This window comes from Mchenga conophoros, linkage group LG12 (assembly GCF_057382185.1).
Source record: "Mchenga conophoros isolate Kocher_MC1m ecotype Shallow Benthic linkage group LG12, M_conophoros_male_GT1.1, whole genome shotgun sequence".
NCBI classification, from domain to species: domain Eukaryota; kingdom Metazoa; phylum Chordata; class Actinopteri; order Cichliformes; family Cichlidae; genus Mchenga; species Mchenga conophoros.
The window spans coordinates 24,939,395-24,957,145 of NC_140537.1; the positions used below are offsets into that span (position 1 = coordinate 24,939,395).

The 17,751-nt window shown below is 38.9% G+C and overlaps 1 protein-coding gene across 3 annotated transcripts in view; it reads left to right on the forward strand.

Moving 5' to 3' along the window:
- dock8 (dedicator of cytokinesis 8) overlaps window positions 1-17,751 on the forward strand; it is a 55,332-nt gene that overhangs the window by 18,130 nt on the left and 19,451 nt on the right. For 2 of the 3 annotated variants that reach the window (XM_085294735.1, XM_085294733.1), the window contains exons 6-26: window positions 3,093-3,302; window positions 4,075-4,160; window positions 4,687-4,753; window positions 8,516-8,665; window positions 9,123-9,203; window positions 9,393-9,555; window positions 9,666-9,799; window positions 10,108-10,192; window positions 10,688-10,850; window positions 11,643-11,760; window positions 12,485-12,555; window positions 12,713-12,857; window positions 13,067-13,168; window positions 13,289-13,384; window positions 13,632-13,866; window positions 14,206-14,370; window positions 14,503-14,681; window positions 15,038-15,130; window positions 16,533-16,628; window positions 17,135-17,284; window positions 17,591-17,704. In XM_085294735.1, the coding sequence (XP_085150861.1) occupies window positions 3,093-3,302; window positions 4,075-4,160; window positions 4,687-4,753; window positions 8,516-8,665; window positions 9,123-9,203; window positions 9,393-9,555; window positions 9,666-9,799; window positions 10,108-10,192; window positions 10,688-10,850; window positions 11,643-11,760; window positions 12,485-12,555; window positions 12,713-12,857; window positions 13,067-13,168; window positions 13,289-13,384; window positions 13,632-13,866; window positions 14,206-14,370; window positions 14,503-14,681; window positions 15,038-15,130; window positions 16,533-16,628; window positions 17,135-17,284; window positions 17,591-17,704 (2,703 nt within the window). The remainder of the gene's footprint in view (window positions 1-3,092; window positions 3,303-4,074; window positions 4,161-4,686; window positions 4,754-8,515; window positions 8,666-9,122; window positions 9,204-9,392; window positions 9,556-9,665; window positions 9,800-10,107; window positions 10,193-10,687; window positions 10,851-11,642; window positions 11,761-12,484; window positions 12,556-12,712; window positions 12,858-13,066; window positions 13,169-13,288; window positions 13,385-13,631; window positions 13,867-14,205; window positions 14,371-14,502; window positions 14,682-15,037; window positions 15,131-16,532; window positions 16,629-17,134; window positions 17,285-17,590; window positions 17,705-17,751) is intronic. The other variant, XM_085294734.1, reaches the window with a different exon arrangement.

Sequence of the window (17,751 nt, forward strand, 5' to 3'; positions counted from 1 at the left end):
CAACTGTGTAATTTGTCTATCTGCAGTTGTGATGTAACTATTATTTGCTGAACAACAGCCAGCAGTGAGAGATGGTTTAGTTTAGTGGGTTTTTTGTTTTTTTGTCTAGCTAAGCTAGAATATGAGAAAGTTAATGACTTTCCAATCTAAATACTGACAAGAAATGGAGTAAGTGGATTTCCCCAACAGCTTAATGCTATTTTTAAGCAGAACTACAAGAAAAGTTACTTGCCACAACTTGTCCTTGACTGACAGTGCGTTGGAACTCTGATAAAGTGACTTCTGTGTGGCAAAGACATTGTAGTGAGAGCAGTATGGTAGTCCATACTGATCAAGGCTTGGGAGACAATTGTTGGTGTGAAATGTGAGGCTGGGGGGAGACTGGGTTGGGAGACTGAGCGGGGAGTGGGTGGGGGTTGCTTTAATAGAGAACACAACAGTGTGTTGTTATTCACATCACTCTTTTTTTACCCTACACAGTGGCTCTTTTAAGTTTAGTGCACCACAGCCCTGTTGTATTATATTCAGCATTTTTCAGATCAGTAGCTGCCATCCAAGTGTTTGGATCTTTCATTATGGATCCTTGCCTCAGTCCTTCACTGAGCCAAGTTCACATCCTCTCTGTGCCCTCTCAGTCGCTTATTTGTCTTATAGTGGCCAAATCCCAGCTCCCAGAATCACACAGTCGCGGCCAATCCAAGTCCCAGCCAGTGCCACTCCCAGTTCCTGGCCCAGCCATCCCTTAGCCCCAGCCAGTCTCTTGTTGCTTCATCCTGCCAATTCTGACTAATTACCCAAACCAAAAGGCCCTCATTACTGCTGTAGGCTTCCCATGATCTATATGCCAGAATGAGAGTGACAGAGAGGGGAAGAACAGCTCTATTGTCCTTCAGCACTTAATAGTTCTCTTCTATGGACCAGTCTGCTTTAACAATCATGGCGTGATGGACTCTTGGAGCCTCAACATTGTGAAGCTTAAGCAGACTGGAAACTCAGTCAGTCCTAGCCTGTGGTGTGAGAGCTGGGATATGAATTTGATGGATGATAGGAGTGAAAGAGACAAGGAGAACGGGTGGCAAGAGGGACTGCTCAGATCAGGATGCAGCTTGGGAGCAGTGAGGTTATGACCTGCAATCTGGCTAAACCCCATTTTTGGGGTTAGAATCTTGAACTCGTGTCATTATAATTACGGTTGTGCATACGTGCTTGCCTGGATACAAAGGCTATCGCTTCAACTCAAGGTGAAAAGCTCAATTCGCAAATCTCGACACAGGAAATGGTTCAGGGCTGAATGAAACCCAGGCCCCTTGCAGCCCTTTGGCATATGGGTTGCTTGCTCAACTGAGTTAGCTACAGCGGTGCCCCACCATCCTGTTTTTTGGGGTTTTTTTTGTAAATATTCCAACTACAGGCAGTGATTCATATCCCGGGCACTCTAATGCTACTTTTAGGAAATTTGATTTCTTTGCAGATATTTACTTGGCGACAGGGGGTTTTATTGTTTGTTTTTGTTTGTTTGTTTTTTTTTTTTTTTTTTTTTTTTTTTTTTTAAATGAAATCATTGATCCATTTGAAGAGGTTATACACCAAATTAAGTTACTTTTGTAGGTGGACTTCCTTATCGTGCAATGCCTTTCTGAGAGACCTCCCACTTATGATTTCTTACTTGAACCATAACAGCAGATCAAAAAACATGATTTCAATGGGGGAAAAAATCTGATCATGTGATCTCCTTGTGCAGTCAGGCTGGTTTTGGTTTTTTTTGTGGGTTTTTTTTTTTTCTGATTCTGGTTTAGGTGGAGGCATTGATGCCTAAAGAGTTTTTAACATGTAAGAATCTTTTATATGCCAATTAAAACTGCTAAAAAACAAAAACTATAAAAGGTTGACCTTTTTTTTTTTGGAGTAATAAACGAAGAAGCTTGCGGTGCATTTTAGAATACTTGACTGAATATAAAGTTTTACATACAACATTGCTCACAACTACTCAATAGGTCTCCCTCTGGATGCACAGAATGTGTCAGTACAATAGTCAAATTCATCACACACTTTTGTGAGCAGTTCTGGTGTCAGTGCAGCCATTGCTGTTTTTATGCCATCTACCAGAATCCACTCTTTCTGACAGTACGTGTTTCGATCATTACTAGTGAATGGTGGCGGGATTAAAGCACTTTTGAAATCAGATTATTTTTAATACACTTCATTTTTTTTAAAAATTAGACAACATATTCAGATGCTGTTTTTTCAAAAGGCTTCTGAGCACATTTATGAATCACATCACATCTAAGTGTCAAAATTATGCCGCTTTTTCTAGCTCTGGGTTAGCTCAGTTAGCTCAACCCTCTATGCTGTTCTCACTTTTGTTGAAAAACCCAAAGGCCTGTTGGGAGATCTGATTACAGAATTTGATTAACTCATTTAAAATTCTGTCAATATCATATCAGGAATGATGAGTAACTTATACCTCATTACCTTCTGGCCCTTTGTTACTGATTGGCTGGTCAATTTTTATGTATCAAATATTAAAAAAACAAAACAAAGCTTCTTGTTCATAAAAAATTAAGGATTAGTTATACACACCTGCTGAATATTGTGAAGTAACTCAAGTCATTTTACTCTCTTTTAAATACAGTGAACATAAGCACAGCTATATGCTGTGTCTTCTATACTGAGTAAGCCTTGTTTAGAAAAGTACAAGAGCCTGTCATTGTCTCAATCTAAAACAGAGGCTGTCTAGACTGACTAAATGCCTGTTTTGTTGTGTCCGCTGACCACGTAATAGTGGAAGCTCTATTTTTAATACAGTGCATGTTGATGATGGTTGATAAAATGCTTTTCCAGCACGGTGTTGATATGCTGTTGTTACAAACAAGGTTTGAGGTAAATGCATGGTTGTCTTTTTCTTTAAACCAAGGGTGAACAACATGTGTCTACTAATCTTGTTCCTCTGGATATTATAGTCCCATAATTTGGCTTTCCTTGTGCTTTCCTGCCTTTTTCTTCCACTTCCTTGTGTTTTCATTTTATTTAATTCCTCTCCTCCTGGCCATGACATGACCCTTACCCCTGCTCTTATTCTGTCATTGCTCCAGGTCAAGTCACCAACTCTAGCAACGTTGACAGATGACTCTGGCCACACACTGACCTCCTCTGACTTTAACTTGCGGTGCCTGACTCCAGACAAGAGAGTTGAGGGTCTTCTGGCTTTCAGCAGCCATGAAGAGCTGGATCGTTTAAACCAGGAAACACGGCAAGGGAACAGACACCCTGAGCTGTTTGCGCTCTACCCACCACCTGATGAGGTGAGATATAAAAACAAAGTTGTTTTTTTTTTTTTGTTTTTTTTCCATTAATATTTCAGCTGCTGCGTTTGCCTTTCATGATAGTTGGGATCTGCAAAAATTACCAAAAATCGAACGGATGTACAACCACTTCTTTCAGATAGTAAATAGAAAGTTTTTATTTTAAGACATCTAAAACTGAATAGTAAATAGAAAATACTCTTTTTTTTTTTTTTTTTTTTTTTTTTTTGACTACACAAATTCATAAATGATACAAAAACTAATAAAATTGTGACTGGAAAATTGTAATGCACATTTTCACTAAGATTTTATAGACTGCCAGTTACAAATAATCTATAATGAAACTAATAAGAGTTGCAGCCCTTTCTCGTTTTTCATAATATATTAAATACACATCTGAAACCTTAGGTGCCCACACAGGGAGCAATATGCAATGAGCTTGGGGACTTTCCAGTTCTCTGTTGCCTAGGTAACTCTCTAATGTATTTACTACCTGGTTACATGATGATCAGTGTATCCTGCACTCTCATTGGTAATAACTTTAGTTGCTCGTCTCGAGGTTGAGAAGAGTTTATCCGGGAAGTTGAATGTAGTTGCTTAAAGTTCACAAATATCACTGACTTTCTATGGTCTCTGGTTGTTATATTGCTGCAGATCGCTTCCTGTGTGGACATGACTTGTGTTCTTAATTTCGCTTCTTCTCCATCCACAAGCATCTGTGCTTAGTTAAATCTTTATTTTTTTTAAACATATTTCTGTAAATATCTTACAGGAAGATACAGTGGAAATCCGTCCTGTTCCCGACTGCCCCAGAGAACACATTGGAGAGCGCGTTATGATCAGATGCCAGTCTATAAAGTATGTCATACGTTTTCATTATACTGTAGTAGGGAGAATAGTCTTGTAGTTTAAACAGCTGCATAGCTGAGTAGTTGTTTAAGTGATGGATGGAGGATTATGTGAGGGTGGAGGAGTGTTGTTCGGCAGTGGTTGTTTTCCAGAAACTCTCCGTCCCTCCCTTTCTCTGTGGGATTCTGTCTCTTTTGCTCCTTCTTTCATTCGAACACATGCAAATGCACTTTTCCTGCATTATAGTCTTGATCTTCGTCATCCTTGTATAATTCGTACAGTTGCCAAATATTTGAGTTGAACTGCTTGCAATGCTTTGGCAACTTTTCTAATCCTTTTAACCCTCAGTTCAAGCACATCATCACTTCCTCTAACTAATTTGTGTCTAACAGGAATTAAAATTCCTGAAAAATCAGTAGAATCAAAAACTGATGGAAAGCTAATTGAGGAAAAAAAATGAGGATTTGTATTCAGAATTTGCATCTTCTCCTGCGATAAAACTCCTAATCTAATTTTCTTTTGTGTGGCCTTTTAGGTTTGAAATAGAAATTGAACCCATATTTGCCACCATGGCACTGTATGATCTGAAAGAGAAGAAAAAGGTGAGCAAACTTTTTTCACTGTCAAATTCACTTTTTTTTTTAATGTTATACAAAAGTGTGTGTGTGTGTGTGTGTGTGTGTGTGTGTGTGTGTGTGTGTGTGTGTGTGTGTGTGTGAGATAAGCAACAAAGAATAACAGTAAAAAAACACTTTCCTCAGTCTTGGGACTCTCTGCTTGTTTGCATACTTGCTGTGTATTTTAGCATTTTCTCACACAGCTGGGAGAAATAATTATTTTATCCCTGGCTGAATATGTAAGTTTGGTCACTTTAAAAGAAATTAATAGTCTCTCATTTTTATGATAGTTTCATTTTAGCGGAGAGAAACTGAATATCAACCAAAAATCCCCCCCAAAAACCCCACCTTGACAGAATTCTGCTCCCACAGTCAACCAGTCCATTACATCTATTGCTTGTTATATGTATAAAGCACACCTGTCCACAAAATGAGCTTCTTCCATTCCAACCTCTCCATCACGATTGGGCAAGACCAAAGAAATGTCAAAGGATGTCAAGGACAAGACTGTAGACCTTCACAAAGCTGGAATGGACTATGAGGCTGTCAACAAGAAGCTTGGTGAGAAGGTGACAACTCGTGGTGCGACAATTCGGAAAGGGAAGAAATATAAATCTTTCCTCACAGGGTAATGATGAGAAAGATGGTGGATCTGCCAAAACTGCCAAAACACGCTCCTTGCGTGTTAATGGTCTGAAGGCACCATGAACACCACAGATAACAAACTACAGCGTAATCTATTGAAATCTTGTAGCACTTGCAAGGTCCCTCTGCTCATGAAGGCTCGTACATGTATAGGCCTTCTGAACTGTGCTAGAGTTCTTTGGCATCAGCTCAAACCGCTGTGTTTGGAGAAAACCAGGAAACTGTAAGAGGAGTGGTCCAGTATCACTCCTGAGTGCACACCTGGTGACCTACTTTAAGAAATATCTTACAGCTTACTGTAAAATAAGTCATGTTTTGCTTGGGCATCAAATACTTGTTTCACTCAATGCTCAATAGCTACTCATGCTTTTCAATTAATAATTGATAATATAAGTTTATATACGTATTATACTTTTATGTAATGTGGGGGGGGGTTTTTTCTGGGTTTTTGGTTGATATTCTGTCTCTTTCCATTAACAAAGAAACTACCATAAAATTAGAGACTGTTAATGTAACTGAGCACACTGCTGGGGACTGTTTGATATCACACGACAAACAACCACCATAACAATCCTGCTAATGTTTAATAAAACATTACTGGTCACATATCAATCCTCAACACTGATAGATAGTCACATGGTTTGGATACTTGTTGTGTATTTTATAATGAGTTACAAGCTGGACAAGACTGAATATCAAAAACCAGTAGTTACAAGTATTGTATACTTAATAAAAATCACAGTTTTAAAGGTAGCTTTTGCATGTTATTTGCATCTTGTTGATCTGGCGCAGTCTTGTAGTGGCTTTGGAAAGTCAGCTCTGCTGTGTAGTAAGGGATCACTGTAATCTGTAAGGTTTTATGTCTCATCATCCTCAGAAATTTATAGCCTCGGGGGTCGTCATGTTTGGCCTTGTATCTACTAATACTGCACATTATTTTTGCAGTAAAGCATTTCTGAGCTGTGGCTGTTTGTTTGTTTTCTGTGGATTTACACAGCTGGATAATAGTAGGGGTTGGAAGGATTAAGTGCTCGTGGATCTCTCACATAAGACGAGGTTTTAGCCACCGGGTTTGCCCTCTCATCTGTGCTGCCCTGATTTACTCTGGCTTGCCTGGAGGACTAATGGCTCTAAGATACTCTGTTGGGTGAGATAGGGCAATTTAATACATCACAATTTTCAAAACTGGGCCATATCTAACCTGGTCTTGGGTCAGAATCAGTGAAATATTTCTTGCAATGAAACATACTAATATGACATAAACAAGGGTTGTTTTTGGTTCTGTTGGAAGACTTTAAGAGCAGCGCTGAATTCTGACAGTGTCATGCATTTTGTTAAAGGTGACTGATTTTTATTATGTGCTGAGCTGAAGTGTATCCTTGCAGAGGTTAGTATAATTTCCAGCTTATTACACTGACTAGATACTAGTTAATGAACTGTGTCTGCAAACATGAATTTGAACTGTAAACACAAAGTGCGTCTGTGAACGAAGGAGAAACTGTCAAGCTTGTTTTGTCAGTTGTTGTTAAGGCCTCTTTTTTTTAATCTCTGAACTGTTCACTTTTACTTTATCTTGTTTGTTTTTCTCTTTCTTCTGCAGTGCTCAGCGCAAGTTGTTTTCTTTATGAGAGCCTTATCTTCTGTTTTCTTACTTGCTGTTCTTCGTTTTCCCGCATCCCTCGTTGCCTTGTTTGGTTTTGTTCACGTCATTTCGTTGTTTCACATCTGTGCAGATGTTCGTATAAATCAAAGTCTCTCTGGTCAATAAGCCAAGGTGCAGACACGGGATTTGACCTAACAAGTGGCCTACTTATGATGCAATATTCATGAATGTAAGCAGAGGTTTATGAGTAGGCAAAAAACAAAACATTATGTTCTTTTAGCAAAAAGGAATATCCATTAGTTATTTTTTTCTTCGTTTGTTTTCCTGGTGTTACTTTGCAACACAAGGAAAGCCACTTTTTACTCGACTGACTGGAGCCAAGTGGGAGGACGCAATAATGAAACCACAGTTGGCAAGACTTCAGAAAAGCAGAGGCCTTGAAAGAACAGTCTAATGGATTTATGGAGCTATATTGTCTAATATTTGTAAAGGAAGCGGCTGTCAGATGTCTGCCTGAACATTTGCCACTCAGATCTGTGTTTGAATGAAGCTGCAAAAGGAGTCATTGTAGCGTCCAGCTGCTAAATTGGCTACACAGGGTGTTTGCAAGTGCTCTCCATCAGAAAATGTTAATCATCTGTCCTGAAACAGTGTGTGCTAGTGTTTGTGTGTGTCAGTCAGTCACGGACATGGTGTTTGGGGGTTAAAAATATCATGTTGAAGAGGTTTTTACATTCCTTGTGTTTCATTACATCAAAATTTGAAGTTTTCAAATGAATGCTATTATGATTTACTGAAAATGCTGACTCATTTAACACTCGTCCTTTGACCGGTTTATTTTTCTTTATGAACAGAGGATATTTTAGTCAGCTGGCTTTGATTACCAAGATTATTATTTCTCTGATTCCAAGAAGTCATTTTTCAGTAACAGGGAGAGTGTGGCTCTTTTTCTTTTTCTTAAGTTAACTGGGTCGTTTCCGTCTCAGAATCTGTGCCGAGTTTTGTCCTTTTGGCATGTTACACAAGCATGGAAGTATGCCAGAAGTCATCATCATTGAAAATTTTCTTGTGCTTATCTTGAATAAAGTTGCTGCTTTGAGGATTTTAGTTATCAGCCAAGTTTGGCTTTCTAGAGGCTTCTTGGTGTGGTCAGTGTAGTGGAGGCCCTGTGGGATAAGCAGAATGAGGTAGAGTAGTTACTGGCTTTCCAGTGTATAGGATCACATGACAGATACCAGGCCGGCCCACATCTGTGTTCCTACACAGAGGTCATTATAGAGGTGAGAAGAGAAACAGCAAAGCGGGCTGAACAGATGAACATTTGGTTTACATCAAACTACGGTAATCACCTAGATTAATGTATTCTTTCAGTCTCTCATCAGAAACCTTCCAGTTTGTTATGCCCTGATTACCAAAACAAATGTAATCCTGGATTTAATTTTGGTAAGAAGATAATTTTCTGTTTTCCAAAGTAAAATGTTTCATCTGTTTCCCTGCAGATATCTGAGAATTTCTACTGTGACCTGAACTCTGAACAGTTTAAGAACTTCTTGAAAAATCACACTGACCACATTGATCCGTCCTCGACAGCCAAATCTGCCATCTTCTCTATCACCTACCCTTCCACAGATATATATCTGGTCATCAAGGTAATGAGAAAATCTATTGCAATCCACTGAGACGAAAAAAGCAGAAATGGTAGGCCTAAGAAAAGCAAATATACTATGCAGCGGATGAATAGTATCTTAAAGGCATTAATAAAACACAGTGGAGGCTCTGTTATAGTTTAGCTGCATTTCAGCAAGTGATGTGGGGAATTTTGAACATGGAGATTTTGATCTATCATGTAGTACCATCTAAAAAGCATCTGATTAGCAGTGGCTTTATTTTTCAGTACAACACCGATACCAAACACACTACCAAAGCAGTAAAGGCATACCTGGATAGAAAAACACACAATGGGACACTATCAGTTATGAATTGGACTCTGCAGTGTCGTTAGAGTCATTGGAGTTTTGAAGAAGAGTCAGCAGTAATATAGAGTTTGTGCAGTTCATCGTAAACTGTTGCTGTGGCCTTGATATAATTAATGTTTCCGTGTTTCAGATTGAAAAGGTCCTTCAGCAGGGAGAGATCAGTGACTGTGTCGACCCCTACGTGACACTGAGGGAATGTGACTCTGGAAAGGTAATGAATGCAGAGCAAACAGTCAAATTATTTACAAAAAAATGCTCTCCGGTTTACCTTTTAGCCTCTTATTAATACTTGCTGGGTATGTAAAAGGATTCTGGAGCTGATGTTTTTCAAAATGGCTAACTTTATTTATTTATTTATTTATTTATTTATTTATTTATTTATTTATGTCTTTATGGTCAGAACAAGGACAAAATTGAGAAGCTGCGGAACCAGGCGGATAGTTTCTGCCAGAGGCTGGGTCGCTATCGCATGCCATTTGCCTGGGCAACTGTTAATATAATGGAAGTGATCAGCTCTGCTACATTGGAGCGTGACATCACAGACTCTGAGAACACAAAAGGAGGTGTGTGCTAGCGTCATCTTACCTTCTGATCACTTTGCATTTGTCTGCATTTCCTAGGAGTCCTTGAAGCTTAGTATCACACTTGACCCTTGACATTTTTTTTTCCTCAGGAAAATCCAGCAGCATTGACCGGAGAGGACTCCCTAGGAGGAACTCTGAACGTTACAGTACCATCGATGAACCGTTTTGCAACGTTTCTGGCTTCAAGCCTGCCACCATCACTATCTCCACCATCATCAAACAGGTTTGTCTGCTGCCCAAGCAAAGAAATGGATAAATCTGTGAAAATGGTTGAAATGCAGTGAGATACCAGATAAAGATAAAGTTTCCCAGACAGACATGCTTGTGTTTACATCTTGGACTTTGATAAAAATCCTATGTGTTTCATCAGATTCTATTATTCAAACCTGTAGGGCTATTACTGTGAAAAATTACATGCATATTCCAATGTTTGTATATTTTTTATTGCTCTAATGGTTCATTTGGTCCTTGTCATCTGGGTTTTTCATTTAAAATAAATAAATAAATAAATAAAATCACTGTGTTTTTTAGGAAGGAGATCGTCTAAGCGATGAGGATTTGCTCAAGTCCCTGACTGAGATGAAGAAACCACAGAAGAGAATCAAGACAATACCAGGTTATCACTCATTACATGAGTATATTTTTATTGTTAATGTTTTCTTTTTCTTTTTTGCTGCAGAGAAAATTGATAAAATTTGTCAATGGAAAGATGGATAGAGAGAGACCTGGACCTCTGCAATAGTTTTAAATCACATAGGTCACCTGTTTAACTCAGTTAAACCAGCACCTGTAGCCTGATACTTTCATCCATATAGAGCGTTTGGGTACAGGAAATTGCAAAAACACAGCACAGTGATGTCACACTTTACAAATAATTTTTTAAAAGAGCTAAAATGTGTGTTCATAGCATGCTTTAAATTTCAAGTCGGTATATTTTGTTACTAAGCTTTGCGGTTGCTTCCTGAAGAGGACACCGAAACCAGTGGTACTTCTCATCCAGCTCTTGACAAAAAAGCAGTGTGCCAGTTTATATATTATTAAATGATATCATAGGCTTTATTCTGGATATTGCATATGCAGGTTACTGACCTTTGACCTTTGCATCTTCTAGGTACCATAAAATTGGACATGTCTCCAGTCAACGATACACCAACATCATGTTTGTCAACTGAGCTTATCCCTCTTAAACCTGTGGCTGAGAAAAGCACTCGTCTCATTAAGGAGGTGCTGGAGTTCCCCTCCAGTGAGGTTTATGTTCCTCACAACATCTACAGGTGGGCTGGAGTATGCACTATGTTGGCAAATAAACTCATGCTCCTTAAACATTTAAATGTGAGGTTGTGGGATATTTTATTCTTTGCGTTTCTGTGTCCTAAATGTTTTTTTGTGACTTTAGCTTTCTTAGAGAAAAGGAAACTACTTATGCAAGCCTTGCACCTTCAAGGGATGAAAAGCGAACAAGCCCAACAACAAGTTATTCTTGCTAAGAATATAAACAGGTTTCTTTGTTAAAATAGGCAGCACATTTCGAACAAAGGGCCAGAGGCAACATGAACTCTCGCTCAACAAGATCACTCAAGAGCTGACATTAGAAATTGTTCTCCTTTTTAGTGTAGTTTATATTTTTAGGCATTTCCATCCAGGCCACCTGCTAAATTACCATCAGTCAGTTAACAGTACAGAGTCAAGAATGGGGATTTAATTCTTCTCAGTACTCCAATCTAAAAAAAAAAAACATGCATGAACAAGTCTCGGTAATTGCATGCTGGTGTTCTCTAAACAAGTGTTCAGTGGAATCTTTGGTGTTTTCCTGTATTTCAGGTTTCACAACAGATTACAATGTTGAATTAAACCCACAAAAGAACACAGATAATTACTGGTTGGCTTTACATTTCTCTGACATTACTGTCGCATCAGCCCTGCAGCTGTTGTACAGACAGTGCCATCTAGTGAGAAATAATCAAACTGCTTTGGTTTACATAAAGTGTAGCATAATTTATTTATTTGACTGTTTTTTCTAAACCAACAGTGTTCCTGACACAGTTTCTCTCCCTTTGCATGTGCAGGAATCTGCTCTATGTCTACCCCCAGAGGCTCAACTTTGTCAACAGGTTGACATCGGCAAGAAATATTACCATCAAAATCCAGTTTATGAGTGGAGAGGATCCTGGCTCGGCTATGTGTGTGAGTGCTGTTGTTCATTACCTGTCACTCATTTTTACACTAAAACTGATTTAACTTAACTTTTACTGATATTTGGTGATTTTAAAAATAAAATAAAATATGAAAGTGCAGTTTAATAATTGTTTTATTCTCACAAATTATTTCCCAGCTGCTTGTCAACAGGGAAGTTGCAAAATGCCCTCTGGTGGATAAACTATGCAACCTCAATAGTCATAAAACTTTATTTAATCCCACACTGGGGGAAATTCACTTGTTCCAGCAGCACAAGGGACAGGAAGAATGGTTGAATTAGAGATATATTAGTTTTTTAAAGTAGAAAAAAATAGATAAATAAATATTGTACAAGAAAAAAGCTAAAACTCTGCACAGATGGTTACAATATACAGTTAAATATGCCAAGATTTTTATTTTTATTTGTACATAATGTGCAGCAGGAGTAACAATAATATATACATGTGTTTTTAAACAGTATTTATCCTGTGTGGGGTATTGTACAGTCTGACTGCTGTCAGCCTGTATAAATGCCGATATTGCCATTTCAGCAGATGGCTAATATCGGCTGATATATTGGTCACTGTCTATTTACTGACCCAAGCTCTGACAGTTTGGGTCAGTAGTTCAGATGAACATTCAAGTCAAGCACAGTCTACACATAGGATTCAAATTTATCATGTTAAATTAAAAGTACCTTTTTATTCTTTTCTTCTTCTGTCTCTATATTCAGGTCATTTTTGGGAAATCGAGTGGCCCTGAATTTTTAAGTGAAGTCTATACCCCTGTTACCTACCATAACAAGTAAGGACACATTATTGTGTTTTGTTACACTGGACTGTGTTAGCGTCTTTTTATCTATTTTGAACAATCAGAGTACCTTGACTTCATTTATCTTTTTGTTTTTCTCGTTTCCTTCCCGTTGCCTCCTCTTGTTACTCCGTATTTCCCCATCTGTAAGGTCTCCAGACTTCTATGAGGAAGTGAAGATTGCTCTTCCAGCACGTCTGACGGAGAGGCATCACTTGCTGTTCACGTTCTTCCACATCAGCTGTCAGCAGAAACAGAACCAGAGCGGCAGCTGTGAGACGCTCATTGGATACTCTGTAAGCTTTTACACATCACAAATCTTAAGAACAAAGAAAAAGACTGTTTAGTGTTTCAGCTGGCAAATCGCTGTCATCATTGTCAAAGGAAAGTGTTGCCAGACATTTTACTATTAATATGTTGTGACATTTGTGTGTCTGACTGCTGCGTTTTTAAATCGTTGAAGCTCGGCTGACATGCTGAATTTGTCTTTTTTCCTCTGATGCAGTGGCTGCCCATATTGAATATTGATCGACTGCAGACTGGTCAGTACTGTCTGCCCATCATCTTGGAGCGTCTCCCTGTCAACTACTCTCTACACACACCTGAGGTATAAACATCCTCCTGTTAAAAGATTAAAACTATTTTTTATTATTATTTATTATTATTATGAAAGTAGAGTAACAAACACAGGCACAAAAGTCATATTTATATTTCCTGTGTCTTGTAGAAACTTCCTCTTCAGGTCCCTCCAGTCAAGTGGATGGAGGGTCACAAGGGACTTTTCAACCTTGAAATCCAGGCGGTGTCATCCGTGCACACACAGGTGAGCGAAGGCTGGATGCCTCCAGACGAACACAGCAACACAGTGAATGTCTTTTTGGCTCACCCTGTCTATCTGTATACATCAGTACACACATGCATACCACAAGTGTCCATGTTGTTGTTGCATTCGCCCTGAAGCATGTCCCGACTCTGTCGCAGTACATTTGTTTCCTTCTCCGTCTCCTCTCCTCTGTTGCTTTTGCTCTCCCTGCTTCCCGTTCTAACAAACCCTGCCTTCTCCCTACCAGGACAACCACCTGGAGCGTTTCTTCACCCTCTGCCATGCACTGGAAGGTGGAGTAACATTCCCTGTGCGGATCAGGGAGGAGAAGATTCCAGAGAACAAGCTGGAGCATGAGCTGAAGCTCAGCATCATAGCCCTGTCCTCGTCCAGTCTAGAGGCTCTGGTCCTCTCCCTCCACCGAGTGCTAGATAAACTCTTCACTCTCATCATGCAGCCCATGGTCATTGCTGGCCAGACCGGTGAGTGGACTCTGTATTGTATCATGTATATAATGGATGTATAGCAGTGATTGTGGTGCTACATTTAAAAATGTCTTTCCAGTTGATTTTTTTTTCCCCCAACATATTCTCAATTTAGTTATTGAGCTACCATGAAAAAACTGTGAAAGATATATCCCCAGAAAACAGATTACCACTTTATATTTGTACTTTTATTTAACCAACACTGCAAAAGAAAAAAAAATCCCATAAATCATCAGATTTGAAGCTAAATTAGGTAAATAATCAGATTTATTTTTCATTCACTGTACTCATTTAATTACTTGGTTTTTTTTTAAAATCCATGCTTCCTTTCTGCAGCCAATCTGGCACAGATAGCCTTTGAGTCAGTGGTGTCCATCATCAACAGCCTTCATAACAGCCAGGAACTGATCAGGGACCAGCTGGGTAGGAACAGCCTCTTGGCAACCTACCTGTACTGGGTGTTTCGCCTGCCCGATCCCCCTCGAGACATGCAGAATCCAGGTGCTTCATCATTTAAAAGGATGCATTTCTTTTGTTTTGTCGTTCCTGTGAACATATTTGCTCTGAGTGTTTCAAGTATTAAGAATTTTCTTTGTTTCTTTTTTCCTTTTGTATCTATGAACATGTGATCAGGTACAGGTGGCGCAGTACCTTCAGCAGAGAGCCGATACAGCACTATGGGTCGGGCCACGGCTGCCACCGTTGGCAGCATGCTTCTCCAGTCCAGGATCAGAAGCAGCAGCAACCCTGATATCCCAGGCCCACATAACTCCGCTGAAGATGACGAGGTCAAAAATATTCTCTCTGCCAAGGTACTGACCAGCTTCATCAGCTGAGATTTCTCATGTCTTAACCTGGATCTGGTGCAAAATACAGAAAAGTTAGTTTAGCTTGTGTCCACTTTTTTTTATTTTAACATACTCTTTAAGGTTTTACTAAGTCCATGTTGCACTAGGCTAATGTACTGTATGAATTTGCCTAATTGAGCACACACACACACAAAGTACAGTATGTAAATATGCCAGCATGCATCTTCATACACACAAAATAGCCATTTGCTCTTCATCCCCACAGTACATTAGCTATTGTAATAGGCCACTAGACACCCACTCTAATGAATGCATCCATCACATCCAATGTGATGGAACTTGTGTGTTACTGTCTCCAGGGCCACAACAACCCAGGCAGCCGCATGTCCACCTACGTAGACGTAAACAACCATCAGAACCCATCAGGAAACACCAGGCCATCCAACAGAAAGGTTCAAAGTTCTTACTTTCTTTACTTTTTTGGACCCGTTTTATTATGTAGCAATGCAATTACATTTTTATAAAAGAATTAGAGACGGAAAATAATGATACAGAAAACGGCAAGGAATGAGTATGAACTGGGTAACATATTTCCTTTTAATGATTTGTATCAACATTGACTTTATCTAAACTGATGGATATCTGTTGTTTTCATCAAAGGTGATCCGTCCCTGTTATTCATGTCTTCCCATTTAAAAGATTAAATACCATTTTTATGCCATCACATATACTGAATATGCTGACTGTGCATGTGTGTATACTCGTGTAAGTCAACAGACATTACCTTTGTACTCGAAGAAGGTTAGCTGGACCGAAACAGGCTAATTTAATTCATGTATTGGGGGTAAGCAAGACACGGTGTAGGAGTTACATTCAAATGACTTGATTAACTGTGGAAATTACAGTTTTTACTGTACGGGCCCACTGAATGTTGAGCACCTGTGACCATGACTGTATGTAGTGTCATAGCTAATGCAACATTTACACCTCATTATAGACATTTACATGTTAATGGCATGAAACCTGAACAATATCCCTCTGTGGTGAGGAGGTTGGATGGCATTACTAATTATCTTTTTGAGATGGAAATGGAATATGTGAATTTATGAAATGAACTGATATTTAATCAGTATTTTTGAGGCTCTTTGATATATTTATTTGATTTATTTGAAAGCTGTCATTCAGATCTTATTGTGTACAGAAGAATTTATCAGTGCAGGCTTGTTTCACTGCTATTCATTGTCAGAGCCTTACTTAAAGTCTCCAATCAAGACAGTTACAGTACACAAGGGCAAGGCAACACATAATGACTTTTTAAAAACATTGTATGTAGCTGTAAATAAAGGCTAAAACATATATGGGTTTTAATGTCTAACTGAATTGCTTTCAATTAAGAATAAATGAAAAGCCTTGTTATTTTAGTTTTTGAAGTAGAAATTCTGGTTAGTCATCTCTATTATACGTTAGAGACACTGCAGTGACTGAAAAATAATTCTGTAGCAGTACATGGAACGATACCATAAAAGCTGTGTTTGATTTCTGTGTTCTATTTCAACATTACTTCTATCTCAAACATCCTGTAACACAGCTAAACAAATACTTTCATCCTCCAGTTCACCCTTATGACCACAAGGTGGCAGTGTGACACCAGTGACACTGATATTGGAGCTGTTTATGCTTTTTTTTGTGTCTATTCAAAGCAGCCAGCATATTAAAACCACTTCACAGCAATATGTTAATATAATAATCTATTAGAACTCCAATTATGAGGCAGTCTTTAAAAAAATTCTCTACCTGCTATCAGGGTAAGACGGGTTCTCGTGAATTAAAGCATTTGTATTTTTTCTCTTGCAGCAATTTCATGAGGAGCTGGCCCTGCAAATGGTTGTCAGCACCGGGGTCTGCAGAGAAAATGCCTACAAATACGCTTGGTTCTTCTTTGAGCTGCTGGTCAGTGTTTATTTTTATACCTCTCTGCAAGAGGGAAGGCATCCACAGATGTTAATGATAAATAGACTGAGTTATAAAAATGAGTCATATCAAGCAAATGTGACCTCATGGCCAAACACCTCCAAAGATAAATGATAGTGGTAGTATTGTATGAATATTAAGAGGGTGTTCGAAAGCGCCCGAGGCAATAAATTACAAAAAACACTTGACAATTTATTTTCTGTTTTGCAATTCAGCTGTGTCATCACTGACATTCATGCTCATTCACTCAATTCGTCTTGCTTATTTATGCTTCTGCCCTCAACCTCATTGCCTACTTTAATTAAATTAGGGATTTTTGCGTGGCTTGATAGGCTTGTTGATTTGAAAATAGAAGCTGATGATAAAATAATCAAACACTGCCCTCTTTAACTATCAGGCCACCTTTTTAACAAAAAGAAAAATCAAAGATTGCGTTTTTCACCTTTTCTTAACAATTATCAATGGGTGTGTTATGGTTTAAACAGGTGAAAAGCATGGCTCAGCATGTGTCCCAGCTGGACAAGTACAATATTCCTCGCAGAAGTCGCTTCTCTGACCGATTTAAAGATGACATCACCACAATTGTCTCTGTGGTTACAGCTGAGATTGGGACCATCCTGGTCAAACAACAAAAGGTAAGAAACGTTAGTAATGATGACGACGAAAATAAATCGTGAGCTTCTGAGCCTAATCAATTTGACTTCGATCTGCAAACTCTGCAGCCGAGCGCATTCGTGTACCTTCTGTCCTCCTGGGTTGTGTTGAGAGAGGCAATTTCAACCTGACTGTACATGTTGTCGATGTCCTCCAAACAACAGGAAGTTGGGAGTGCTAATTATATTTGCCTCTGTGGAATCGAGAGCACAGCTTACACAGCTAGATACTCAGTAAGATCCATCTGGTGCAGCTTCCTGATTGCTGTTTGTTGACTGTTGTTTTAGGAGGTAGAGCAAGCAGAGAAAGTCAACATCAGCCTGGCTTTTTTCCTTTATGACCTGATGTCGCTCATGGACAGAGGATTTGTATTCCACCTAGTGAAAAACTATTGCAATCAGGTAAAATAACAGATTAATGTTAATAATTATATCCCTCCAGATGCTGA